Source organism: Petaurus breviceps, unplaced genomic scaffold (assembly GCF_028583685.1).
Source record: "Petaurus breviceps papuanus isolate PSGF00001 unplaced genomic scaffold, PetGlider_PUasm1.0 140, whole genome shotgun sequence".
NCBI lineage: Eukaryota > Metazoa > Chordata > Mammalia > Diprotodontia > Petauridae > Petaurus > Petaurus breviceps.
This window is the reverse complement of record NW_027185698.1, coordinates 46,671,160-46,699,067: the sequence shown is the minus strand read 5'-3', so window position 1 is coordinate 46,699,067 and position 27,908 is coordinate 46,671,160. Positions and strand designations below refer to the sequence as shown.

At 37.3% G+C, this 27,908-nt stretch overlaps 1 protein-coding gene across 10 annotated transcripts in view; it reads right to left on the bottom strand.

Moving 5' to 3' along the window:
- The window catches only part of CTBP1 (C-terminal binding protein 1), a 473,381-nt gene that overhangs the window by 230,590 nt on the left and 214,883 nt on the right, over positions 1–27,908 (bottom strand). The window contains exon 1 of one of the 10 annotated variants that reach the window (XM_069071563.1): positions 19,882–20,046. The exons of 8 other annotated variants lie outside the window; for them this stretch is intronic. In XM_069071563.1, coding sequence (XP_068927664.1) covers positions 19,882–19,888 — 7 coding nt within the window. In that variant the 5' untranslated portion in view covers positions 19,889–20,046. Of the gene's footprint in view, positions 1–19,881; positions 20,047–27,908 lie in introns of those variants that run through there. One more of the 10 variants, XM_069071555.1, reaches the window with a different exon arrangement.

The window sequence follows — 27,908 nt, the reverse complement described above, 5'->3', positions numbered from 1 at the left end:
TGTGGTGCTGAGTGTCTGAGCCCAGGATTCGATCTCCAGGTCATCCCAACACTGGAGCCGGTGCTCTTACTCGCTGAGCCACCTGGCTGTCCCTAAGCAATTGGGGTTAAGTAACTTGCTCAAGGTTACATGGCAAGGTGTTTCTGGGTGGGTGCTAAGTGTCTGAACCCGGGATTCGATCTCCAGGTCATCCTGACACTGGAGCCGGTGCTCTTACTCACTGTGCTACCTGGCCGCCCCTCTAGGATTCTTTCTACAATAGCCTAAGACTAGTCATGCAGGCTCTGAAGGTCTCAAAAGACAGATGTCCCTTTGTTAAATCCAAACTGCATGATTCATTTTCCCCTGAAACATGCAGTCTGCCATGACTGTAATACCTTCTCATTTTCATCTTTCAGTATCTTTCTGTTCCTTTAACACTTATCCCATGTGTCACATCTTTTGTGAAGCCTTCCCCAATCTCCTTCCTCAATTTTTCCTCTGTTCTTAAACTTCCCTAGAGAGCTTAATCAAGGTTCTCTCCTTTTCCCCCATTATAAATTTGTGTTATATGAATCTCTCTCTCTCTCTCTCTCTCTCTCTTACTCCTAACCTTCCTTCCCTTTTGTAGAATGTAAACTTCTGGTGTGTAGGAATTGTATCATTTTAAAAAATTTTGTATCTAGCATACTGCACATAGTAGGCACAACATTTTTTTAAAAAACTAGTTTAATTTATTTTGTGAAATATTTCCCAGTTACATGTAAAAAAATTTTAATACTCATATACAAAAAAAGTTTGCATTCCAAATTCCCTACCTCCCCTCCAACCCTCCCTACACACTTTTTGAATGAAAAATATGTTCACTCAGTGAAAAGGCTAGATAAAACAGTCATCACCTGACTGTGGTTACTGGAGTTAGAGGTGGAAAGTAAATAAACTTAAATTCTTAAATTCTTAAATAACTAAAGTAAAAATCCTGTACATATTAACATTTTCCAGAAATAAGACTGGATTTTTCACATTTAAGTATTAATGGAGACATTAATAATAATTAAGTAATAATGGAGACACTGAGTAATCAAAACAGCATTGGACTTGGAGTCAGGAGAGAAATGGGTTTGAAATCAGACTCCAGCACTAGCTGTGTGCCTATGAAAAAGTCATTCATTGTCACTAAGTCTCAGTTTCCTCACTTGTAGGATGGATGCAATAACACACCTGTACTACTGTCCTCAGAAGGTTATCATGAAGATCAAAGGAAATGGGCACAAAGCATTGTGAAGACCTTCAAAAACTCAAGAAATATCAGAGAAATATCATTATGATTATCATTATCAAGAAATTACTATCATTATCATCAAGAAATATAATTATTATTAATGCATATAAAATAAGAAAACAATAATAGAATTTTCTAATACTTTTTACTATTGTTAATAATAAAAAGAAAAGGGAATAGTACATTATTAGACATGCTTTGTTGGGTTGGTTTTCTTAATTGGGAAGACTCAACAGAAGGGTACATATCAGGAAATGACTATTTTTCAAGGGGCTCCTTAAGTGATCACTCACTTTTTTCTTTAAACAGGATGAGATGGGAAAAGATTGGAAAGATCAGCTAGGGTCAAGGGTTCACAGCTTTCAGGGTGAGCCAGTCACTTGGGAAGCTGTCACAAAAATCACTCTCATTTCTTTTCTCTTGGTTAACAAATTTCCTTGGTCTTTGTACGCACAAGTTGAAGATTGAGAAGTAGAGTGTTTTCAGCTGAGATGAATAGTATTATTATTTTGGTTCTGGTAATAGTTAAACTAGCGTAAAGGAGGAAATGGAGGAAAATAGAACTAGAGAAAGAAATCTGAGTGGTAGAGAGAAATGACTGTTGGGAAGCAGCAGTAATTTTTTTTCTTTTTGTACAAAAATAATACTGGATTCTAGCTACAAATGTATCTCTATGTATGAACAAAATACCTCCAGTCTGGTTATTTTTTTTCTGTATTCTCCAAAAAAATTCACACAAAAAAGCACAAATACTATTTGAGGCAGCTATGAGCATATATGTATTTTTCCTCTTAAAAACGAAGACATTCAGTTCTTACCATGTGAAGCATGAAAGGAAGTATTAAATTTGACATTAATATTCCTATACTGTATGGTCAGCTCTTTCTAAAGTGAAATATAAAAATAGTATTACCAAATAATCAAATTAGTGATCTTGAAAAAAGCAAAACCTGGCAGGTTTTTTAAAAACAACCAATTTCTGAAGGGATTTAGTCTTTCAGTTTAGTTTGCATTAGGCCAAACTGTCTTGGTTCATAGTAATATGAACCTTAGTATCTAAGTAATTTTTTTTCACAGCATTCCTACACTAAAAGAAAAAACCAAAAGTTCCATATACTAAGTAGTTAGACCCAAACAACTTGGTATTTATATCCTAATAATTTAGTAGTCTTTGAAAAAACAATACACAAAAATTTAAAGAAAAATATTTATATTTTATTCTTAAATAACCATAATTACTTATTAATGGGATATGTGACCCCTTTTGGGTACCACACAACTTCTCAATTACTGGCATCCTACTGGACACTGACTCTTCCATTTCCCACAATGATTTTCTTGTGGTACATGGTTTTTAAATAGCAACCACTAAAAACTTAGCTCCACAAAGATATTATATTGTAAATGAGAAAGTTCAAGAAATTACTAGAATATATGAAAGTACAAGTAAACAAAAACATATCTCAAACATTCAAGAATGCTACTGAAAGTAATGTTGCGTAATTTAATATTAAAACTGTGTAATACTATTATAGGGTTAGGCATTTTCATGGTGTCTGACTGTCGCCAAAAATAACTGTTAGCCTCAAAAATTTAAATTAATAGTTTGCTTAGTTAGAAAAAATAACAACAAATTCAAAGAAACAAAATGTGAAGAAAAGACATTTATCCACATCATATCTTAAATTATATTATATGGCAGTAATTATCAAAACTATCTGCTACTAGCTAAGAAATAGAGAGGTAGATCAGTGGTAGAGTAGACATACAATTTATAGCAGTAAATGATTATAGTAGACTTGTGTTTGAAAAACATAAAAACTTAACTTTTGGGGTTAAGAATTCATTAGCAAAAATTGTTGGGAAAACTGAAAAGGAAATCTGACAAAAATTGGGCATAGACCAATATCTTAATACCATTTACTAAGAAAAGGTCAAAATGGATACAAGACCTAGATATAAAGAAAGATATTACAAGAAAATGTGGGAAACATGCAACATATCACCTGTCAGACTTATGGAGAGGTGAACAATTTAAGAATAAACAAAAGACAAAGAGCAGAGGGAGGTGTAAAATGGATAACTTCTATTACATTAAACAGGTTTTGTACAAATAAAACAAATGTAGCCAAGACCAAAAGGAAAGCAGAAAATGGGAGGAAAATTTTATGGACAGTTTCTCATATAAAGGTCTCATATCTAAAATATATAAAGAACTTTGTCAAACCTATAAGAATATGAGTCATTTCCCAAATGATAAATGGTCAAAGGATATGAAAAGGTAGTTTTCCAATGAAGAAATCAAAACAATTTATAGCCATATGAAAATATGCTCTAAATCATCGTTGATTAGAGAAATGCAAATTAAAACAACCTTGAGATATAATTTTATACCTATCAGATTGGCTAAATTGATTGAAGGGGAAAGCAACAAATGTTGAAGGGGATATGGAAAAATTGGGACACTAATTCATTGTGGTAAAACTGTAAATTGATTTAACCATTTTGGAGAGCAATCTTGAATTATCCCCAAAGAGTTATTAAACTGCCTATATTCTTTGACCAAGCAATACCACTAGTAGGTCTATTTCCAAAGATGATTAGGGGAAAAGGAAAAGAATTTATATATTCTAATATATATATATGAGTTCTCTTTGTAGTGAGAAAGAACTGGAAATTGTAGGGATGCCCATCAACTAGGGAATGACTGAACAAGTTATATATGATCATGATGGAATACAACTGTGCTATAAGAAATGATGAGCTTGATGATGTTAAGAGAAACATGAACAGACTTGCATAAAACAATGAAGAGCAAAATGAGTAGAACCAAGAGAACATTGTATAGAATAACAGCAATATTTTTTACGAAGAACTTTGAGCAACTAAATCACTTTTGACTATTATAAATACCTACATTAAATACAAAGGACATATGAAAGAAGATGCTATCTGCATCCAGGGAAAGAACTGATAAACAGAAATGTGAATAGAATGATTTTACCTATAACATGAATATTTGTGTCTAATGGAAGCCATCTCTAGGGCAGGGGAGGGGAGGGGAAAGAAAAAAAGGGAAAAAAAGAGAAAGTTATATGATAATTTTATTATACGTTTGAAAGGAATAACAAATGGTACATAATATATTTGTAGTATCACGTGCAATCACCATTTTTTCCTATTCTACAGTGTTATGGAAATTCTCATGTTATTTCATAAGTTCAGAAAAATTTTTTTAAATATTAGACAATAATAAAAATAAAATAAAATATTCTGAGGCACTCCTGAGAGTTCCCTGCGGCACTCTGCACTGTGGTATGTAGTTTGGGAACCATGATGTTAGGCTCTTGAGTGCATTTAGTTCAAATCAAAATTTTAAAAATGAGCACAAAAGGTCAACTTACACAGACTTTCTCTAGCATCAGTGCTGAAAAATTAGTTTTGCTATGAATATTTTTTTGGACAAATGGGTCTTTGCTTGCTGTCATTGACCTCTTTAGGGTATAATACTAGTACCATAATCTATAAGTCAAAGGATATGAAAAATTTAGAGGTTTTTCTTGAACAATTTCAAATCATTTTCCAGAATGGTTATACCAATTCACAATGTCTTTCCCCAGTTTCTCCAACATGGATTTTCTCTTCTTTCTTAATGAATACAGTGGAAAGATATCCCCAGAATTGTTTTAATTTATATTTCTCTGATAATTAGTGATTTTGAATAACTCTTTAGGTGATTATCAGGTAATGATATTATAAATATAATTTTATTATATTATAAATTTTTGTCAAATCCACTCAGATTATAGGCATCAGGGTTTTTTTTTAATTTGATATCTAATTTGAAGATTTTCACAGTATTTAGGTCTTCCTTGATTTCTGCAAAAATTCTTTTTGATGTTATATTTATGTAAGTTCTGCACTATCTTGGTAACTTAATTTACAGATACTAATATATTTTGTTATCTTAAATAGACTTTATCTTTCTGTACCTTCTGCTCCTGGGTTTGTTTGTTTGTTTTGTTAGCAATACATGGAAAGGCTGACTTTTATTGATTTATTTTGTATTCTGTTACTTTGCTAAAGGAATTGTTCTCAATTTCTTTGTTCATTCACTAGGGTTTTCTCTGCAAAGTTTTATTTGAAAATAAAGATAATTTTATCTTTACTTTGACTACACTTATTTTCTTAAATAATTCTTCATATTGTATTGTTCACTTCTGGTACTTTGCAAAATAATAGTGCATACAGTGGGTATCTTCCTACTATTTATGATCTAGATGGGGAAATTTCCAATGTTAGTCCTTTACAAATAAGACTAACTATTGGTTTTAGATAAATCTTTTTTGAAGGTAATTAGCAGAAAAGTTCTTTCATGCCATACTTTTCAATAACTTTAACATAAATAAATGTTGTATATTATTAAGAATTTGCTATCTATGTATATCATGTAGTTTTTGTTAATATGATTCATGACATTTTAGAACATCCTTGAATTCCTGGTATAAATTTACCCACCACCAGACATGCAACAGCTTTGTAGTTATTCTTCCCAAAATGTGATATTCAGAACTGAAAATAATACTCCAGATGTAGTCAGACTAGGGAAAGAGATAGAGACAATTTCCTTCAATAGCTTCCATTCTACATAAAAAAGGACAAAGTTTGGTAGAATTTAGTATCAATAAAATTTATTATTGGCTATGAAGAGGCTCTAAAGCCTTTGAAATTTCAGAAATCTTATGATATTTCTGACATATTTGATAACTTCTAGTAAACCTATGTAAGCAAGTTTCAAAAACAGTAATAAGACATACAATTTACTCTTTACCTCTTCCAGCACTCTGAAATGGAGAGTTAATTTAAGATTTAACTATACTATCTTCAAAAGCAGTGGCACATCAGTGAGTACTTCATTAATTAAAAGCTAGAAAAGGAAGTTTGCTAAATGAAGCAAATGTTCTTATCGCTTCTATCTATATTCATTAAAACTGACAGGAAACCAAATATCACCATCTGTCTACTTGCAATAAAGACACTAAAAACAGCTCTAGGCTAGCAGAGCAACATTAAAGACAAAAGTATAAAACTGCAGATTTTAAAGTTTCATTTGCAAATGGACAAGGAAGAAATAAATTTCAAAATAAGAAAAAATGAAATCATGTTGAATTTTGCATGATGTCTAGAATAAAACAGTTTTCAAGTATATGTGTATATGTATTATATATAAAATCTATATCACTAGATCAAATACAAGTTTAGCAATTGTCTGTTGTGATTTAGATCATCAATTTTCAAAAAAAGGAAAACTTTAAATATTATTGTGTTTAGCTAAAGAGAAACACTTGCTTACCAAAACATGCTTGCAATCAACATCCATGTAAGAGAATTACAAAAATCTGTGCCTCCCCCCCCCCAACACAATTATGTATCAATATAGAAACACAGATGCCAGGTGGCAGTTCTGCATGGATATATAAGCTTAATACTTAACAACCAAAAGCTTCCAATTCTATAGCTTACTGTATTCCTAATTTGACCCAAGGTAAGTCAATTAAGCCTCTAAGGAAAAGTAAGCAAGGAAAATCACATAGCCAAATATGACCCATTTCCCCTGCTTCCCATTAGAATCTCAAAGGGCATTGAAAAGAGCATGGTTCTAAGTGATTTTGCATACCCCTTGCCACTTCCTACAGAGACTATTTTGTTTGTACTATAGGAGAGACGGAGAAAAAAATTTAAGATTAAGATTTCAAGGGGAAATTTTTTTTTAATCAAGTGGAATTATCTCTACACAGAAGGTTAGAAAATTGATTACAACAGAATTGAAATTCAAGGTAAGTGAGGAGAAAGTAAGAAGGTACTCTTAAGTGAATTCAAATCAAGTGGGCCTGGAACAATTTCAACACAGAGTTCTGAAATATTTTGCATATATGATTTCTGAGTTAATGTTGATGAGAACTTTGAGAAATCATGGATAACAGGAAATATATTGTTGGACCAGAGACAAGCAAATGTTCCAATTTTCACAAAGAAAAGAAAATGGATTTTTCACACTAGGGGCTGGTGAGCTTGATAGCTATACTTGGATTTTAGGGAAGTGCTTGACAAAATTTTATCAGACAAGATGGAGTTCTGGCCTGGATAGTTAGTGCTGTTAGAAATGGATTTGAAATTATTCAAATGCTTGGAATATAGTAATATTAATGTATTGATGTAAACCTTGAGGGAAATCTCAAGTTGTATGTCACAGGCATCTGTCCATGGCCCTATATTGCTGAATTTTTTTAAAACATCAGAGATGTGACTGAAGATACAAATGACATGTTTATCAAGTCTGTGTACACCAGAGAGGTGGAGAAGAGGCAGTATGGTATAGTGGAGAGAGAGCCTGAAGTTAGAAAGACCCAGTCTCAAATGTTGATACATGTTCATTTCACTCTGGGCAAGTCTCTTAGCTTCCCAGTACTCCAAGTCATTTTTTAAGGCTATGGATCACAGAAAAGGGACAGGGGTGGGGAACCTTCAGCCTCAAGGCCACAAGTGACCCTTTGACTGAATCCAAACTTCGTGAACAAATCTCCTGGAGAACCCAGAAGGCTATATGTGGTCTGGAAGTTGCAGGTTCCCCACTCCTGGGCTAACATGTATCAGCAGAAGGAGCTTCCTTACCCAGGAATTACGTGTAGCAATGAAACGACCCTTTAGAAGCAGAACACATAGCTTAATAGGATGGATAGTAAAATCAGGATCCAAAAATATCATAATGAGTTGAATCTAACAAGATTAAACTTAATAGGGAAAAATGCAAAGTTCTACACTTAGAACTGAAATGTCATTTGCAACATGAAGAATTTAGATAAACATGGAAGATTTATACAAGCTTACTCAAAGTAATATAAAGAGAAAACTCAGAGAATATCATATGACTAGTACAAATACAAATTAAAAGATCACTAAAGGCAAGCCAAACTTAATGAGAATTTAAAAATCATCAGTTGCTCTGAAGAATAGATAATGAATCATATCTCCATTTTCTCAGCCAAGAGGTAGGAAACTATGGGCATAAAATGTTACATACATTTTTGGAAGTGGTCAAGGTATTGGTTTGTTTTTGCTTAACTGTTTTTAACTCAGAGTGAAAAGGGAATTCTATTGTGAAATGACTATGATGTAAAATGAATAAAAAGTAAATCAATTATATAAGTACAGGATGGAAGAGATGTTGCAATATAGTATTTCATGTGGAAAAGGCCAGAACAACATAGCAGCCCAAAATTGTTTTTAAAGGTCATATGATCTTAGATTGAATTAATACAATTCTCATGTTCAGAGGTGGTAATCCTACTTATTGTACTCTATTCTAGTTAAAGCACATGTGGTATATGTCCTGTATGTTTGTTGACTGGGTACCATTATTTTGATAGGCACTCACAAACTATAATCCTTTATGAGGAAGGCAAACAGGATTGCAGAGAACCTGGAAATTGACATAATAAATATATCAGTTGAAGAAATTGGGGGTATTTATTCTGAAGGAGAGGAAAGGGAGAAATGTGATTATAATTTTTTAAGTATTTGAAGGACTGTAATATGGAAAGATTAGACATATTTTACCAGGCAAAGCAATTACCAATGGTGGAAAATCACAGGGAAGAAGATTTTAGCTTAATATAAGGGAAAATTTTCCAAAAAATTAGAGTTATCCTATGGGGTAAGACCCTGTCTCATCAGTTAGTGAGTTCTTTTGTCAATGAAGGTCTTTAATATGCTGAATGATTTTTGCTAGAGATGTAGAAGGAATTTATGCTGCAGGTAAGACTTTTAATTGGTGGACTGAAGTCACTGCTAACATTAAGATCTTAGGAGATTATAAAAATGTAGTTTTACATTATTTAAGGAAAAACATTAGGTATCTTCCACAGGAAGATTCTGAGTATTATATAGAAGGAAAAACTGATAAGATTTAATTCACCGTTTTTGGTGCTGAGGTATTACAACCAATTTTGTAAATAATTATTTTAGTCTGTACCTGTGATTTCATCAGTCTAGGGAACTGTTATTATGGGTAAATTTCCTCCATCACTGTAGCTGCAGTCTTAGAGAGCTGCTTTGATCACATAGCTATGATGTGTAACAAGCAGGAATTTGAACACAGTTCTTCTTCAGTTCAAGATCAGCCCTCTACACACTACCTGTGTTTCCCCGATAATAAGACCTATCCCGAAAATAAGCCCTCCCCTTACTGTGTAAGATTCCTCTAAAATAAGCCTTCCCCTGAAAATAAGCCCTATTGAGATTGCTACTGTAGTGAAGGTGATCCCCTGTACTACACGCTACATTACGGTACCCTCTGTATGCACCGCCCCCCCCGCCCCGTGAAACGCATGCCGCGCTCCGAGCTGCATCCAATCAGAGCTGCTGCAGTGAGAGCCATCCTGTTCTTCCCCAGTGATTTGCTTATTGAATAAAGGTACATTTTTTTGTTCACATTTACCTGTTTATTAAAATTGCTGTCAATGTTCATTAAAATAAGCCCTCCCCTGAAAATAAGCCCTCTGGTGTTTTTCTGTCCAAAAAATTTAATAAGACAGTGTCTTATTATCGGGGAAATACGGTATGTGACACTCTTTGAATATACTATCTCTTTTTAATATAGCATCATGCATTTTTTTTTAGGCTTCTCCTAAGTCATGACACAAAGATATGAAGCTGATAAATAAGGGACACTAGGGAAACAATCAAATTCCATGTTGATTTTCAGGTCAAACTTAAGTTCTCCAAAAAGTCCTACTCTGATGAATTACAACCCTATGGAGATAACTCTGAATTCTTGAAGGCAAGGTCAGAGGAGTTCAAATGGTCTCAGCAATAGGTTATTTCTATGACCTATGAAAGTAGCAGGTTAGCTAAGTATAGAGTAGATCATGACCAACAGGACCAGTTACTTGGTAATGAATTTTTTGGCCATCATATCCTATGAAACCAAGAATGTTCCATCATATAGCTCCCTTTAACTTTTACAGTGAGAACGGCATGATTATAGAAAAGGAGGTAGAAGGCTCTAAGAATCACAAAATCTTTAAACTATCAATAAACATTAACTTAACTGTTGGTACTCTTAATATGACATTCTTCATAGTAATCATATCAATATTAACATTTTCACTACAAAAGTAATCAGAAGATTTAAACAAGTTACAACTAATGAATAGATCAGAGGTTCTTGGAGAAGAAAATTAAGAAGTTGCTAAGCTAACTTTTGTGGCCTGTACAAAGGAAACAAATACACAGAATTTGACAGCCCACTTTTACTTTTAGTCACCTCATACTGCAGGGCTCATGATAAGCATTTGCAAAAAGTCTATAATGAAGCTAAATACAATATATGCACCAACATCTCTTACAAAGGATAAGAAGGTAGAGAAATTTTATGAATAACTAGATAGCTTCCAAATTAAATTAACACATACTTTAATGATCAGTAACTTCAATACAAAGATAGGAATGGAGGAGGTGAAATATGCTGAAAGCATGATTCAGAAGTAAAAGATGAGAGACCCAAAGGTCTGTAGACATGGAAGTCTCACATCTATAAAATGTGAAGGGTTGTTTTTTTTAAAGACCTATGAGGCATGAGAAATGGATAATACTAAATAACATAATAAAGAATGAAAATAATTATGTTCTAACAAATAGGAAATAACTAGTTACTGAAGTGCTAGGAATCATTAACAAATGAGCCATATGTATAGTCAGACCATTAAATTGTTAGAGCAAAGATCAAATTCAATATCAAATTAGGAAGAATAAACTTATAAGATGACATAGCTGTGTAATTAAAACAAATCCAAACTAATCCAATTTCAAAAAGCTGTTGATGCCAGATAATGAGAAATAGCTAAAAGAACAGGAATTAATGTAAACCAAAAGAGGTTTAATTGATAGGAGACAATTGACACAATAATTAAATTCAATGAGTATTTATTAAGCACCTACTATATTCTAGGCACTGTGCCAAGTCTTCAGGATACAAAGACAAAAATGAAAATAGCTCCCAGTCTCAAAGATCATATATCCTATTGGGTTGGGGAGGAACAACACATAAAACATATATATGACAAAAACATAAATCAACTTTGGGGGGCAAGGACTATTAATAATTGGAGGGGCCAGAAAAGGTCTTGTGTAGGCGGTAGTACTTTAGCTGAGCACTGAATAGAGCCAAGTTTTACTAGAGATATAGATGAAGAGGAAAAACTTTATAGCACTGAGGACTGCCTATGCAAAGACATGGAACAGGATGACTCTGAAGTTGAAAACCTGAACAGCACCCTCAACAGAAATAGGGATGTTAGGGAGAATGATGATTTTTTTTTTTGGGGGGGGGGGGAATATAATGAGTTCCATTTTGGATATTCTGAGTACCTGATGTGCATGTGCATGGGACAATCAGGGGGTGGAGCAGTTGCTAATGGCAGAATAGTGGCCCAAAGGGCCTAGAAGTTACTTTGGGAAAAAATACATATATATATATTTGGTCAGGCAAAGAAATATGGCAGTCAATAGTGAATGAAAATTAAAATTAGTTTGTAAAATCTTACAAAGAAGGATGGTAGATTATGCCATGTTACATCATTAAAAAGCATAAAACAGTGAATGAAAAAAACAAGATGTTTTGACTATGTAGAATTAAAAAGGCTTTACATAAATGTAACTAATGAAGACATAATTAGAAGGGATATGAGTGAATGAAAGAAAACATTTATAAAGTGCTTACCATGTGCCAAGCTTTGTATTAAGCTTTGGGGATACAAGTAAAAAAGTAAGACAATCTCTATCTTTAAGTAGCTTACATTCTAGGAGGAGAAGACACTGTAAATAAAAGAGTAGTGACTAGGGAAGGATGTTTTGGTTTGGGAAGTCGACTGACAACATATTTTCTAGAAGCAAGGAAAGTATTGATTTGATCACTGAAATCATAGAAAGGGGAAAATATCTGCATCAAATGTCTATGGTGAAATGATAACCAAAATTTATAGGGAATTGGCAAAAATATATAACAAGAACCATTTTTCCAAAAGATAAATAACCAAAGAATACAAACAGCTTTCAGGTTCTCCTGGGACATCTATGTTCCTTATCTCTATAAATCTGGCAAGTAAAATCAATGCCTTTTCTTATATAGAGATCATACATTTTTTTAAACCAGTGGTCTAAAAATCAAATAAAAATGGATACCTGTGGGCAGCATACTGACCTAGAAAATCACAAATTAAAATTATTTATGTTGCATTATAGTTTTATGCATTTTGTTAAAATTTCCCAATTATATTTTAATCTGACTCAGACTCCACTCAAGTTGTCTGCTTTAAATTTTCTGGCTTTTTGCTTCTCCCATATTGTTCTTTAGTATATTTGTATTTTTAACATTTCTGTACTCTTACTTTTTTGGAGAGATTAGCCATCATAAATACAAGTTTTTCTATTCTACTCATTATTTTTGCTGTACAAACCAAAAATTCTACATATGTTCTCCTCCAACTTTTTTTTTCTTCAAGATTCTTTTCTGAAATATTTTGGAATATCTTAGTCTTGTTTAATGCTGTCTTAAGAATTAACATGGTTCTGTGTTTCATCAAGTATTGGTTCAATTTCCTTTTTTCTTAAAATAGTAATTTAGAGGTTTGTCATCTTTTGGATGTTTCAGAGCTCATTCTCTCTTCAAATTGTACTATTTTCTCTGCTGATTTGCCTGCTTTATTTTCTAAATTTTTAGTTACATTTTTCTTCCTTTAGAAATCTTGAATAATTTTAGGCTTTTTTCCTTATTTTCTCACATCACTCACTCTGATTCCTCCACTTTGAAAAAGAGGATTATCCTGTGGCTATACTGTAATGCTGTTTCAGCCTACTTTCATATTGGGAGATTTACTTTTTTCCAACCCTAGTTTTTGCCCAAGTAGATTTTTGGGGGGATATGGAATTGGAGTTGGAGAGGGGACAGGACTTGTCCCAGTGAGACTGCAGTTTCCTTTCTTTCAGACCTAGTGTAGGCTAAATTTAATTAGCTGATCTGCTACTTTTTGCAGAGTTGAGGAAAAGACCAGGCAAAACATTTTTTGCCACTCTGGAGTTCCCTAATGTAGAGTATGCTCTACGCAGAGTAGCATATTTCCCCTTCCTCTATATTTGGCTAATATGGTCAATTTTCTTTCTTTCTATTTTTCCTTTTTAATAGGGGAATACAGAAAAGGCAGGGGTGGGGTGGGTCAACAGAATCTCTTTTACAGCAAGGAAATCCCTAAGTGGGTCCCAAAATCCAAAGACATGGGTTATTTTTTGTGCCTTATCAGAGCACAAAGGCTGGTGGTGAGAAGTGCTTAAAGCTACTTAAGGACTGTTGTTACCTTATAGGACTCCTTGTATTCTGGTCAGGTGTGAAATAGTACTACCTTTGTGACACAGTTCTTTGAAGTTTTTAGAGAAGTACTAAGAATTCTGGGAAAATGCCTAATCCTCCAACTTACTGGGCTTATAACCTAGAAGTTATGATTTTTTAAAATTTAGAAGTGTATAGTATAAAAGCATACATGAAAATATTATCCAAATCACTAATAGTAAGAGAAATGCAAATCAAGATACCTTTGAGGTCTTGTCATAATCAAAGACAAAGAAGACAGAAAAGGTGGCAGGAAAAGTCAATTTTTATAGGCTGAGAGAAGACAAGAAAACTAATTTATTGTTGTTCAAGCTATGAACTGGTCCAACTGTTATGAATATCAATTTGGAATTATGAAAGAAAAGCGACTGAATTGTCCCATGGCCTCGACCTTGTGATCACAGAAATAAAGTGAATGACTATCAAGTGGAAAAATAACTAAAAAAATTTTTTTAATGCAGAATAATGTTATATAACATGTGGTAAAAATAATGAATATGAGGAATCTGAAGAAACATAGGAAGAATTTTATGAACTAAGAGGAAAATAAGTAGAACTAAGAGAATAATTTGCATAATGAGTACAATAATATAAGTGAAAAGAGCAGTAAAATGAAACCATTTTCAAAGTAACTGAAATTAAGATTTGAGAGAAGAAATAATTCAACTTATCTCTCAACCGCAGAAGCCCCCATTATCTTACAATTTGTTATGAATGTAATGCTTTATAAATAAAAGTGCTATACATGTCTCCTTTTTATTACAATCTCAACAAGAAGACTTTGGCTACAAAGTATAAAAATAAAAACTCAAGATCACCAGCCATACTTAAATGTCCTTTCTTCCCCTACTTCCCCCCTTTCCAAATTTCTTTAACATTTTCTTAGAAAATTAAATTACTGAAAGGATTCATATCTGGGGATTCAATCATCATTTATGTCCAAATTTCAATGAAGCCTTGGATGACATCTGAAATTCCATTATTTCTCTCTTTCACCATTTGCTTAGGGGTCTTGGATTTTGAAGTTAAAGAAACTGGATTCAAACACTGATCAGAGACAATGTGTGACCCTAGTAAGTTATTGAATTTCTCTGGGCTTCATCTATAAATGAGAGTTTTGGATTAGATAACCTGAAAAGTTCCTTCTAGCTCTAAATCTAAAATCCTAAAAATCACAGAATCATAGAATTTGAAATTTGGAAAGAATGAGAACAAGTGGCACAGTATATAGAGTATAGGACTTGGATTCAGGAAGACCATAGTTCAAATCTTCAGACACTAAGCTAAGTGACCCCTGGATAAGCCATTTAACCAATATCCTCCTCCTCTGTAAAATGGGAGTAATAATAGTACCATAACTCAAAAGACTGTTGTGAGGATCAAAAAGTTAACATGTGTAAAGTGTTCTGCAAAAAGCACTATAAAAATGTTAGCTATTATTATTTTTATTAATTCATGCCCCAAAGGAATATCCACTATAATATAGATGAAAAGTGGTCATCCAACCTCTGCTTGAAAATCTCCAAGATGGGGGGGGGGGAGAGGAGAAACATACCATTTGACTTCTGGAGAGCGCTTGTTATTGGGAGGGGTCAAGCCTGAATCATTTGCCTCTTTGCAGCTTCTACTTGTTGCTCAGAGTTTTGTTCTCAGGATCTAACCATAACAAATTCAATTCCTCCTCTAAATGAAAACCCTTCATACAGTTATCATCTCCTTTCTGATTTGTCTCTTCTCCAGGGTAAGCACCAGTTCTTTCAACTAAACTTCTTATGGCACAGACTTAAGGCCCTTCACCATTCTAGATGCCCTTCTCTAGAGACTCAAATTTATCAATGTCCTTCTAAAACTGTGGCCCCCAGAACTCAACACATTACTCCAGATGTGATTTGACCAGGGCAGAGGTCAGAGGGACTACTTCCCTCCTCTTCTTTCCCAAAAGCTCTTTCTTAATGAAGACCAGGGTCATATACCCTTTTTTTTTGGCTGCCACATCATACTGCAAATTCATTACAATCCACTAAAACCCCAAGCTCTTTTTCAGAAAAAAATCAGGCCTCTCCATCATGTACTTGTGAAGTTGGTTTTTTGAACCCAAGTATTCTTATTTTATTTCAGTCTAACATCTGGGCAAATTATATCTATTGCATCTCCTTTACCTTTTGGTCTAGTAATTCTATCAAAAAAGAACTAAGTTTTGTTTAGAATGACCTGCTTTTGATGAAGCCATGGTTGTTCTTTGTGATCCCTGCTTCCTTTTCAGATGTTCACTAACCATCCCGTAGGTAAAACATTCTAACATCTTAACAAGTATTGAAAGCAAGATCAATTGACTGAAATCAAGTTCAATTGACTGAAATCAAACTAACTGGGAGTTCACAGATCTCTTTTTCTAGAGGCAGGGGAATATGAGGGAAAATTAGAATATTTGCCCTTCCCTAGTTCTGTGGTGCCTCTATCATTTTCCATCATCTTTTAAAGGTGTCAGTCTCACATCTGCCTCATCCATATGATAATAATTTCTGATCCTTCATATGTCTAATTTAGTTAGAACATTGTTACAAATTGATTTCTATGCATTTCCAAATGGAGTATTAGTTTGATTTTCCTGTTCTAAGATTAGCTAGTTAACATGAACATTTAATGTTGAGATTACACAAAGCTAAGCATGACTAAGAAGCATACAACTGAATTATGCATTAAGAAAAAAATGCACAGGACAACTTTCCTGGTGCCTGCCAAAGTAATCACTTCCTGAGATTTTGAAGCTTAATGATAATAAATTAACTGGAGCAGTTTACTAAGACATGCTGAGCTTTCCTCTTCAGCACTATAGTAATCCATAGAATTCCAAAAGTTAATGTAGTCCAAGTCTCTGACATTGGAACACTGGTTGCTCACTGTTCATATTAGAGCTACCTGAATAACAGGATGCAGAAATATAAGAACTAATGGATTCCACAGGACTTAACAGGAAAGGACACCTTCATTTACCCAAGAGAAATGTCTCCTAACTCCTTGAAGTTAATAGTTCTTTCTGGCCTTTCTCTTTATTTTAATCAGTATTACAAAAACAAAGAATACATGAAAACTGAGAAACCAAAGGAGAAGGAACTCCTATCCAGGTTGTATTAGATATGCCCCCAAGGTACCCCTTCCAAAAACATGTATCTTTCTCTTTGGAAATCTTAATTGTCAAACTACCATACCTTAGTGCTAATTTTGACTGGAAGCAATAGAAGGGAATATTATGAATTCTCTAGCAGAATATTAGGTGATGTCATGTGACTCCCAACACAAGACTCCATCCCTTTCATCTCTCACTGTCTTTTCACCATTCTCCCACTTACCCAGGCTTGAAACTTAGATGTCTTCTACTCCTCATTGCTTATCCCTGCCATAGTCAATCAGTTGCCAAGTCCTTTGGTTTCTACCTTTGTAATCAACCAATCAATAAACATTTATTGCCTACTATGTGCTAGGGATACATAAAGAGGCAAAAGACAGAGCTAAAGGGGGAGACAATAAGCAAATATATAGAAAGCCAGCTATAAATAGGGCAAATAGGAACTAATTAACAGAAGGAAGGCATTGGAATTAAGAAGGATTAGAGAAGGCTTATTTTTGGAGGGGGGAAGGCAGGGCAACTGGGGTTAAGTGACTTGCCTAAGGTCACATGGCTAGTAAGTGTTAAGTATCAGAGGTCACATTTGAACTCAGGTCCTCCTGCTCCAAGGCAGGTGCTCTATTCACTACCCTACCTAGCCTCCCCCTGGAGAAGCCTTCTTGAAGAAGAAGGGATTTTAGTTGGAACTTATCCCAAGTCAGGAAGGTCAGTAGTTGGAGAAGAGGAGGTAGAATTTCCAGGAACAGCCAAGAGGCCAGTGTCACAAGATTAAAGAGTATGTGTCAAGGAGTAAGGTAGGAGGGGGCTAGATTTATAAAGGGCTTTAAAAGCTGAACAGAGCCTTTTTGTATTTGCTCCTGGAGGCAATAGGGAATCTTTGGAGTTTATTGGTGGGTGGGGGTGACCCAGAGCAGAGTTCGTGATACGATCAGACCTTTGTAACATCTCTCCTATATGACTTTTTTTCTCTCCCCAGATACCATTCTGCTGCAAGAGCTCATTATCTAACACCTGGACTATTGCAATAGCCTGCTGGTTATTCTCATGGTTTCAAATCCCCTCCCCAAATCTCACCTCAACTCCACTCCATTCTCTACTATGAAGTAAGATATATCTTCCTAAAGTTGAGTGAAGTTATTTATTGCAAGTCTTTTCTTTTCTAATAGGTTCTAACCATCCCAAAGGTAGTCTTATTCATCTCTGTATCTACCATTAATGTGAGTCCTCAGAAAACTTGAATAATATCTCCAAATGTAAAAATTCTCAAAGGAAAAAGTTAATCTGTTCAGGCTATTTTTCATTAAAATATTTAACGCGGAACATTTTGAGACCAGTAAGCCTTAATCCAAGAAGAATTATTGGAGACTGTATTATCAAATTGATTTTTCCCATTTTGTTTGAATATATTTGGTTAAAATGTATAAATATCATAAGAATCATAATTAATTTTGTTTATAATGTCAAGCAAATTTAAGTGAATAAGACAATGAACATGAACACTAACTTGTCATATCCTCAGAATTTAAGGAATTAAAACTTATACTGCAGAAGTCTAAATAAACAAGCAACAGAGAAATTAAAAAAAATGGTGTAAAAAGCAAGCTCAATAAAGTAATTATAAAAACACTTGCACGTCTAAAACTAACCAAGGATCAAGGGTTATCTTTTAATGCTGGGAACTTAGCAAATTTAGCTGGAAAACAGACATACTTTACTTAAAACTGTCATAGAGGGCTTTCTAAAATCACTCACAAAGAGCAGTAGAAAAGGACTTTAAGGGAGGGGTCCGTGAGGCAAGAATATAAGAACAAATGAGATGAATTTTTTTTTAATCTTCCATTTTAAATAAGTTTACCACAAGGCTCTAAGTTCCTCCAACTGCTAAGCTGAATATTTGCAACAGGTCAGGGAGGAGCATCTCCAGACGCGCCCAACTGTTTCCAAATAAAAATCCAAAGTCTGGGATTCATTCCTACCTTTAATGCTGTTGCTGCAATTACATTAAATTGCAAAATGTATCTTTTCTGTAAACCCGAAGTAAATCTGCTGAATATATTTTGCACCAGCAGAAGGAAAACGAGGAAGCCTAGGCTTTGGATGGCATTTAACAGGACCACTTTGACAAATTTCACTTTAGAATCTCAGTGTTAGTCACTGATACCAGCTACCACAGTGGAAAGCAAATACCGGTGACAAGACCCACAGAACGAGTTATGAGCACCCAGGCCCACCCGGTGGCTGGAGCGGGGCTGGCAGCATGAAGCCCAGGACCGGCTGCCATGCTGATCAGTCCACCTGGAGAGCAAGGCTGAGGAGCTGGCCTGGCTCGGGATGGCGCTAAACCTGCTTGCCACTACGGCTGTAAAGCAGCAGAGAGTCTCTAGCATTGCCCATTTTAGGAAGGCACTCTTCCTTTCTCTCTCAAGGCAGGAGACAGGAAAGGGGCACTGAAGCTCTAAGTCCTGCCTAGAGGCAGGTTCGGGGCACAAACTTGGAAGAACAATAGCCTTTGTATCTCCCCTCTGGGGTATTTACATAAAGGGTTTTTATTCCTACAACAAAGAATCCCTTCAGCAAGCAGAGCCTGACCACAGACACAGCAAATACTCCTGCATCCCGGAATCTCCAGGAGCAAGCAAGCTGGACTGGGTCATTTTAGGCAAAGCATCTCGAGCCTCCGAATTCAGGGAGGCAGAAAGCAGCAGGCCGGTTCGGGAAAAGCTCAGCGCCGACTCTTTACATCTACCGGGCTCCCCTCTGCACCAGCCTCTCTCTGCTCTTGTTTCTGCCATGGCCCTACCGGGCCCCGCGCTCCTGCGGCTACGGGGGCTCTAGGCTGCGGCTGGGGCGGTGGGAAGTGGGGTGGGGAGAGCCGTGATTCTGCCCCTCTCGGGGCTCCGCACGAAGCCACCCCTGGCCCACCCAGGGCCTCTCCCAGCCCCGCAGCCGGCCCTCTAAAGCAAGTGTTGGGCCCTGCGGGGAGCCGAGACCAGCCTTCCAGCGCCTCATTTGGGGGAACAATTCAAGGAAAAGGAAAAAAGAATTACAAACCTTGCATCCCCACCTTCAGTTTTTCAACCAGAATATGCTAGTGCTCAGGAAAATATGAAGCAGGGAGGCTATGGACCAATGAGGAGGTACAAGCATTCCAGGCTGGCCATTCATCGGGCGCTGCCACTGGATGCCATCCAACCACCTCCTACCTCACCACTAAATCGGACAGCCCAAGGCCAGGGGCGGGGCCTGAAACACACAAGTCCCCCGCCTCCCCCACTCCACCCTAAACCTTTTAGGAAAGGAGGGAGGTGACATCAGGGGAGGTTAGAAAGATTGCTGGCCCCGCCCATCTCAAGCAGTGAGCTCCCCCCCCCCCCGCCTTCCCCCTAGGTTTGGGAGGTGGGGGTGGGGTGGGAGGTGGAGTCCCGGGCTGGGCGGAAGGAGCGGGAATAGATGGCAGGCTCCTAGGAACGCAACATGCACAGGTATGAGGAAAGCTCCATATACACGTGTGAGGAGGACCCAAGGTGCCAAAGGACTACCTTAAGTGGAGAGGCGCCGACTCAGAAATGAATGTTGCTTGTCCCTTGGTGTCAAGAGAGGTAAACAAAGGTGGAAATTCCCAAAGGCCATTCTTAGAGACCTTCACTGGAAGCAAAAAACAAACCAACCCTCCAGAAAGAAAATTCAGGCTGAGGAGGACTTCATTAGATAGCAACGTGCTTCAGGCAGCTGTCTCTACTGTAACAAGCAGGACAGGCACTGGGCAGTCCCTTGGGGGAGCTTATGGTCTAGTGACTCCTGTGCATACTTTGTTATCCATTTCACACTCAAAACAGAAGCACAAGAATATTCTGTACAAGCACCTCTTGCTGATTATTACAAATTCAATTTTCCTTTGAAACAAAGATCAAAATATTACAAAATAAACCAGTAGTTAGTGTGCAAAACTAAATAATGACCTTGTGAAAGAAATAATATATTCTCTCTTTTGGTTTTCATGTTAAGAAAGACAAGTAGACATATTATATCTATGGCCTAGAAGTTAGGAATTGAATTTCCAGGAGTTTGCTTCTCTTTAAGAAAATTCATGGTTAACAGCTAGTTCCAGAAAACCTGTGAATATATTTTTTCTAAGTTTGCCAGTTTAGAATAGACAAATTCCCACCTGAATGCACACACTCACAGATACACACATACAACCCCCCACACACATATGTCATGTTTGTGTTTATCACAATTTCACAATTTATCTGAGTTTTGGAAACAAAGGGAGACCTAATATGTAATTCCATGCACAATTCTAGAAAACGTTCATGAATTCAATCCCTAATCTTCCTCCATATTCCACCCATTTTTGCAAAAATCAAGTTATTATACAGATATGCTACTGTACAAAGAAAAGAGTAACTATATAAACAGCCTTTTTATTAACAACTTACAATACAAAAGATTTTCCTTTGCAGATCAAGACAGACATTTCTAAGAAGCCCCATAAGCCAAGTACTCTCTGGTGCTGACAGGCAACCAATAACTGTGACAAATGATACATTCATGGCATTTGTGACAATCGATAGAGTGACTTGCCAAATTAATAAAATATAGATCACAAAGCATACATTTTTATTAAAGAATAATTTCATGATAACTAAGTAACATGGAAGCTTCCAAGCATAAGATTAAATTACATGCTGAGTAAATCTGGCATTTTGTGATAAACGGCAAAAATAGTCTTTGCAACAGCAACTGGGGAAGAACATTGCTGACACAGTCTATAAACATGTTTTACAAGCGTCAACCAAAACAACAAAAAAAGCCCGGAATGGGGGCTTAGAGAATCTGCTATTGGATCCACAGTAATTATTTTCTTGCCAGTCCTTTGTGTTGGAAATTACTTTTAATAACATCTTTGGATCTTAATGATAAAAGTAGATTTTTATTTATTATTCCCATCATTAGGAGTCACTACAGAGCAAATTATATTTTTAAATAATATGACATTATCAATAGAGATCATCACTGACTGGTTTAAATATTTTTCCTACTACAACAACTGTAATGAAAATATGTATTAAAGTGTACAGGATCAACATTTGTGCTTGAAAAGTATAACACCTATCAGTTTGGAGAGATTTAAGTAAAAAAGGGCTATCATCCTAAACATTTTGATAGCATAATTTTTTTTTGCCCTGGCCTCCCATTTAATTTATCCTAATTGGTATCTCCCAAACCATTCCCAGTTCTATTCCATCATTAGCCATCCTACTCAGCAGATTTTTGGAGTATGTATTACTTATATATGACATATACTAACAGTAACATTGTAGAGTCCTCTACCAAAAAGGGATATACAAGGTAGAGTGTGTGTGTGTATGTGTGTGTGTGTATGTGTGTGTGTTAATGAAAATGAGTGAAGTATAATAATGTAAATATCATCCTTTTCCTATGTTGGGAAAATTTTCTTGGATGTTTCCAGGTATTAGCAAGGATACTACCCTGTAGTGGAGCTCTCAGCTCTCTTGAACTGGACTGAAATGGTTGGTCCACTTTGTGACAATAACAACAGCCTTAAAAATCTCCCAGCATCCAAATAGGCAAAATGATGACCTCCAAATAATAATGGAAAACTTTATGAAACAGGGCAAAGTAGGCTATGTTTGAGAATAAACTAGATGGGCTCTAGAATTTCTCAGTGGAGAAAAGCTTTTCTAGATATGTGATATAGGTCAAATCTTTACTAAGGTAAGGAGTTCACTCCTGTAAGGTAGGACTTGCTCTTAAAGGTCATTCTATCAATATGGAATGCCACTTTTGGCCAGCAGTTCACAGGAGCTATAACTATTAATTGTTATCTATATGAAAGGTCCACTTCTTTCAGTTCTATGATGTGGACTTTGAAAAGACCTCCTTTGTTCACAAAGTGAATTTACGATTACTATTTGAACCTCCCCTAAAACTGATCTAGAGAAATACTTTACCAAATGGGGTTTCTGTGCTACAGAAAGGAGACTGACTACCAACAGAGCTCTGTAATTGCCTCATTCAAGTCATTGAGAGGTGGTGATGGAAGAAGTAATTTTTTTCTACAAACAACTAAAAAAGTAGTTTGAGAAATGTAGGAAAATATCAAAGAAAACTTTAACATAAGATAAAATTTTAGAATGGCTCTGAGTACATTAGCTCAGGTTATAATTTCTTGGTGCCATTTTAGGGGGATTGCTTTCTAGTCCTTTAATCTTTTTGTGAACACATCTCCCAATCTCATTTCCCAATTACTTCTATGAGATATAGGAGATATACTTATCTAATATTCAGAAACTGACTTAGAAACAGAAATTTGCTAATTGATAATGAAATATCTCCTTCCTTAATAGAAAGAATGGAAGGGGGAGGAGGTCTACCATAACAGAATACTTTACCAATTGTCAGTGAATGTATCAGATGTATTTGCTTAATTATTTAGTAGTAGTAGTAGTAGTAATAACAAGGAAGGATTCACTCTATAGGGTTAGAGAGGGATTTCCTTCTAGAAATGGCTGTGATATAAAGGCAAAATTAATCAAGCATTTCAAAAATAAATGAAAAACTAAAAATCAGCACAAAAGAGGTACTGCAATTTCTTCTGGGAATGTTGTAAATATACCCATAGCATTTTATAGTGAAAAGAAAACTAGATCTGAAGCCTGGGAACCTGGATTCAAATCCTGACTCTATTACCCACTCCCTATGTAACTACAGGCAAGTGAGTTTCTTTACATCTCTGGCTATAGTTTTTCATCTGTAATGCTTACTTCTTGTGTGACTTTGGGCAAGTTGTTTAACTCCCTGGGCTTCAGCTTTCTCATCTTTATAAAAGGCAGGAACTAGACTAGATGGCCTTTAAGGGTCACTCCAGTTCAGTACTTGGCGTCCTGTCACTGAATGAACTGGTGCTTTATTGAAATTGAACCTACAACATCTATTTGAAGACCTCCCATGATGCAGATGAGGCGGCCCATTCCATATCTGGATGGTTCTAATTGTAGGAAAGTTTTTCCTTCGATCAACACTAAATCTGTTTCCTTGACTCTCAATGACAACAAACAGACCTTAGGATCACAGAATCACAGACTTAGAACCGAAAGGAACCTGACAGATCACGTTGTCTAACCCTGTCATTTTAAAGGGAAGTGAAATGGAAGCCCAGAAAGGGGCTAAGCAGTCCAGCAGGCAAAATGCCCAGTCCTCTTGACTAACATCTGGAGCTCTTGCTACTACTTCCTATTATGTTTATTCTTCTAAAGGCAACATAGCAAGCAAGTGATTCCTGTTGGTAAACTTGTTAAAAGTGACACATAGGCTAGGGCAATGTATTTTTCAACTGTGAAGGTAAAAGTATGAATGCATATCTCAACAAGTTCAAACACTCACCTGCTTTCCCTTGACCTTGTTACAAAATCCCAACTCCCACCCACTCCTTTTAGCAGTAAGCAATTCAAGTAAGACCTCAAGAGTCTGAGGATATGACTACATATTATATGTTTGAAATCAGATTGTTTGGTGTTTTACCTCATAATACTTAGTTAACAGTACAGAAGGACAAAACATTTTTCTTGTTTTTCTCAGCTTCTAAGGTAAGTTAAAATACAATCTTAGCAAATGTGATTCTTAAATGGAAAGAGAATTCTGAAGAGGATCAAGGATACATATCACTCAAGTTTTTGTTAACATGCCCAGTTCCAAAAAGGAAAGGGACTAAGAGAAGGTTATAAATACAGAATCATAACTCCATTTTCAGGATCAAATACTGATGTTCTGCAATTCCCAAAGAGAAATGAGAATGTTCTTCTACCTTGCCTTTATTGGCCAGTCCCACTTAAAATTACTATTTAGAAAGAAATAAAAGTAAAAGTATCTAAGTTTATAATAGTCTCTTCGAGCAAAACTACTTTTTAAGTATTTTGCATGAGAGCTACTATTATACCTAGCAATGAGATGGTGCTATGGCCAAGGAGGCACCTTCTGACTGACTCTTTCAATCTAACCCTGATCATCAGCCCCAAACCAGAATATACAATAGGCACATGTAGTATATTATTACTATATTATAAGAAATAAAGAATATGATAAATACAGAAAAGCCTGTAAAGACATATGAATGGAAACAAAAGTAAAATAAGCAGAACCAGGAAAACCAGATACAATAACAATGTAAATCAAAAGAACAAGAAAACAATCAAAACTGAATGCTGTGAAATTATAATGACCAAGTTTGGCTCCCAAGAAAACCTATGAGAAGACACCTCTTCCACCTCTCTGCAGATGAGGGGAACTATGGGTATGAAACATTGCATAGAATAGAATTTTCTGAAGTGTTGGTTAGTTTTACTTAGCTAGGTTTCTTTTTCTTTTTTATTCTTTTTTTATGAAGAATAGGTCTCTGGGAGAGGTGAAGGAACATATATTGGGAAATATATATGAAAGATATAAATGAAAAAAAGATATTGATAAAATATATTTTAAAAGCACAGTGTTACATTTTAAGAAAATTCAAAGTTCTCATCATCTGGACTATTACTAATGCACTCTAATAATTAATGTCTCTGGCTCAAGTTTCCCCACACTTCAATACAACTGCCAATCAGCCAACAAAGTGACTGTCCCCCATCTCTAGTCCATTGCACTGGCTGTGTTCCATGCCTGCAAAGCTCTCTCCCTCCTCACTTCAGCCTCTTAGCTTCTCAGGTTTCTTTCAGGACTCAGGTCAAAGCCTAACATCTGCTGGAGGTCTGCCCTAGTGCCCCAAGCTACTATTGCTTTCCCCTTTCTTTTTTCTTTTCTTTTAACCCAACAACCTCAGAGTTTTATTGTTCCCCACGTGGGGTAAATGTAGAGAGAACAAATCCCTACAAGGGAACAGATGATGGCTGGAGCAGATGGTGCAGAAAAGCAGCACCCCCATGTGACAGCCCCACCCATTCTGAACCCCCCTAACACACCAAGACAGCAGTCAGCCCTTGGTCCATGAAGCCAAGGGCCTGGCTGCAGCAAAGGGGTGCCATGGAGCAGAGGGGACCTTTCAATTACAATGTGTTGTCCTCTTGAGGCAAACACAATGTTGTGGTTTGGGGATGGAAGAGGGGTCTGGGTTAGGGCAAGAGCCTACACTGGAGGAGGGGGAGGGAAATTCCAAGATAGTCATGAAAGAACATCACCTCTCCCTACTCCTCCCACAGGTGGAAGGGATGTGGGAAGGTCTGCAGGGAGTCTGAGTCCAGAACTTAAAGGCGGAGGGAAAAAGACTGAGAAAGACTGAGGGGCCCCACCTTGTTGATGAGCCCCCAAGCTCAGGGGTCAGGTCAGGGAGCCCAGCAAGGGCGGGGGGCCTTCTTGGTGATGAGCCCCCAAGGTCAAGAAGCTGAAGAATAGGAGGCAGTCTGGGAGCCTGGTGGAGTCTCCCTACTTGTCAATGAGCCCCCCAGGTAAGGGGGCAGGTTGGGGAGCTCTCTGGTGGTCCCCTGACTTGTCAGTGAGCCCCAACATTGGAGGCTGAGAAGTAGCAGGCAGGTTGTTAAGCCCAGCTGGGGTCCCCCTACTTGTCAATGAGCCCTCCTTCTTTTAGCTTGAAATAAAATAGTTTCTCCAGGGCACTGGCACAGCAGCAGTACTCTCTGTCTGGGGGGTTGTACTCTCGGCAGTTGGCTCAGCCACAAAGAGTTTCCAAGTCACATAGCAGCGGCTCCTGAGACTCTCCATCATGGTCTTTAGGTCAATGGGTGATGGGGGAGGGGGAGGGGTTTATGGGCGGTGCCATGGTTGCTTTGAATGAATATGTATAAGCTTGATGGGGTGATCTCCATATAAGGCCATGGGGTGATCACCATATAAGGCCATAAATGTAAGACTGCGATGTGATTGGCTCGGACTCGCTATATATTTTCTCGTGTGAGAGGGCTCTCTCTCTCTCTCCGCCATGTACCTGTTGAAGAATAAACCACCCCGCTTCACTCCTCCGCCTTCTGTCTTGTGTTTTTCCCCGTGAGGGGCCGGTGACGACCGAAGACCCGGGATGGGTAAGTAAGAGGGCCGTAGGGCTAATCGTCTAGATCTGTTGCAAGGGTAAACGCCCGCAACAGATTTTGGCGCCCAACGTGGGGCTCGACCCTTCGGGACGACTAGCTGGCAGACGGCCTGCTGGACGCAGCTGGTCTGCTCCAGTCGCCAGACAGCCTCGAGGCCACGGTAGCCTCGGGAAGAGGACAGGATGGGAACAGGGCATAGTATCCCTGTATTTAGGCCGGAGGAGAAGGGGGTGATAGCGGCGCAACTTTATAAACTCTGCGCCCAAAGGGGGGCAAAAATCCCCATTAAGACCTGTAGGGAGTTTATAGATAAGATCTGGGACATATGCCCTTGGGTCAGGCATGTCGGCATACAGGCCGATAGATGGAGAGTTGTGGGACAGCAGATGGCAGCTTTTGAGAATGGCTGCCCTGGTTCGCTAACACCCACTGATTTTTCGGTTTTTAAGATAGTGGACGCGGCATTGAATCCTTCCCCGATTGCCGCTTCCCGGTCCTTGGCCACACAGGTAGGCTCCTCATTAGCCGGGTCAGATTCAGAGTCAGAAAAAGGGAAGAATAAGGAATTGAAGGACCCAGGGGGCTTCGGTCAATATCCGTGGGAGGACTTAAGAGCTGTGGTAATGAATCAGGCGGCGGATAGTTCCGCTAGCAGTTCAGAAGGGGAAGATGAAGGTAAAAGGAGTGGGCGCCAAGATGGCGCCCAGGGATCGAGGGAGAGAAGAAGGACCCGGAAGGACACTCCCTCACGTTGGGAGAGGAGGGAGAGACGGGAGAACAAAGGGGAAACGGATGCAGGGGGCGTGTTCCCCACTTCCGCGCCCTTTACCTCCGCCTTGCCACCAAGCACCTCCTGTTTGCCAGGCAATACTGTCCTGCCTCGTCTTTCGCTGCTAGTTCCGCATATGTCGCCCCTCCCTGCCCTCCGCCCCCGCCTCCTCATTATGAGAAAGGGCGAGAGGCGAATATTTGTGAGGGAGAGGGGTTAATAAGGCGGAGCCTCCGTGTGGCGGCGGAGGC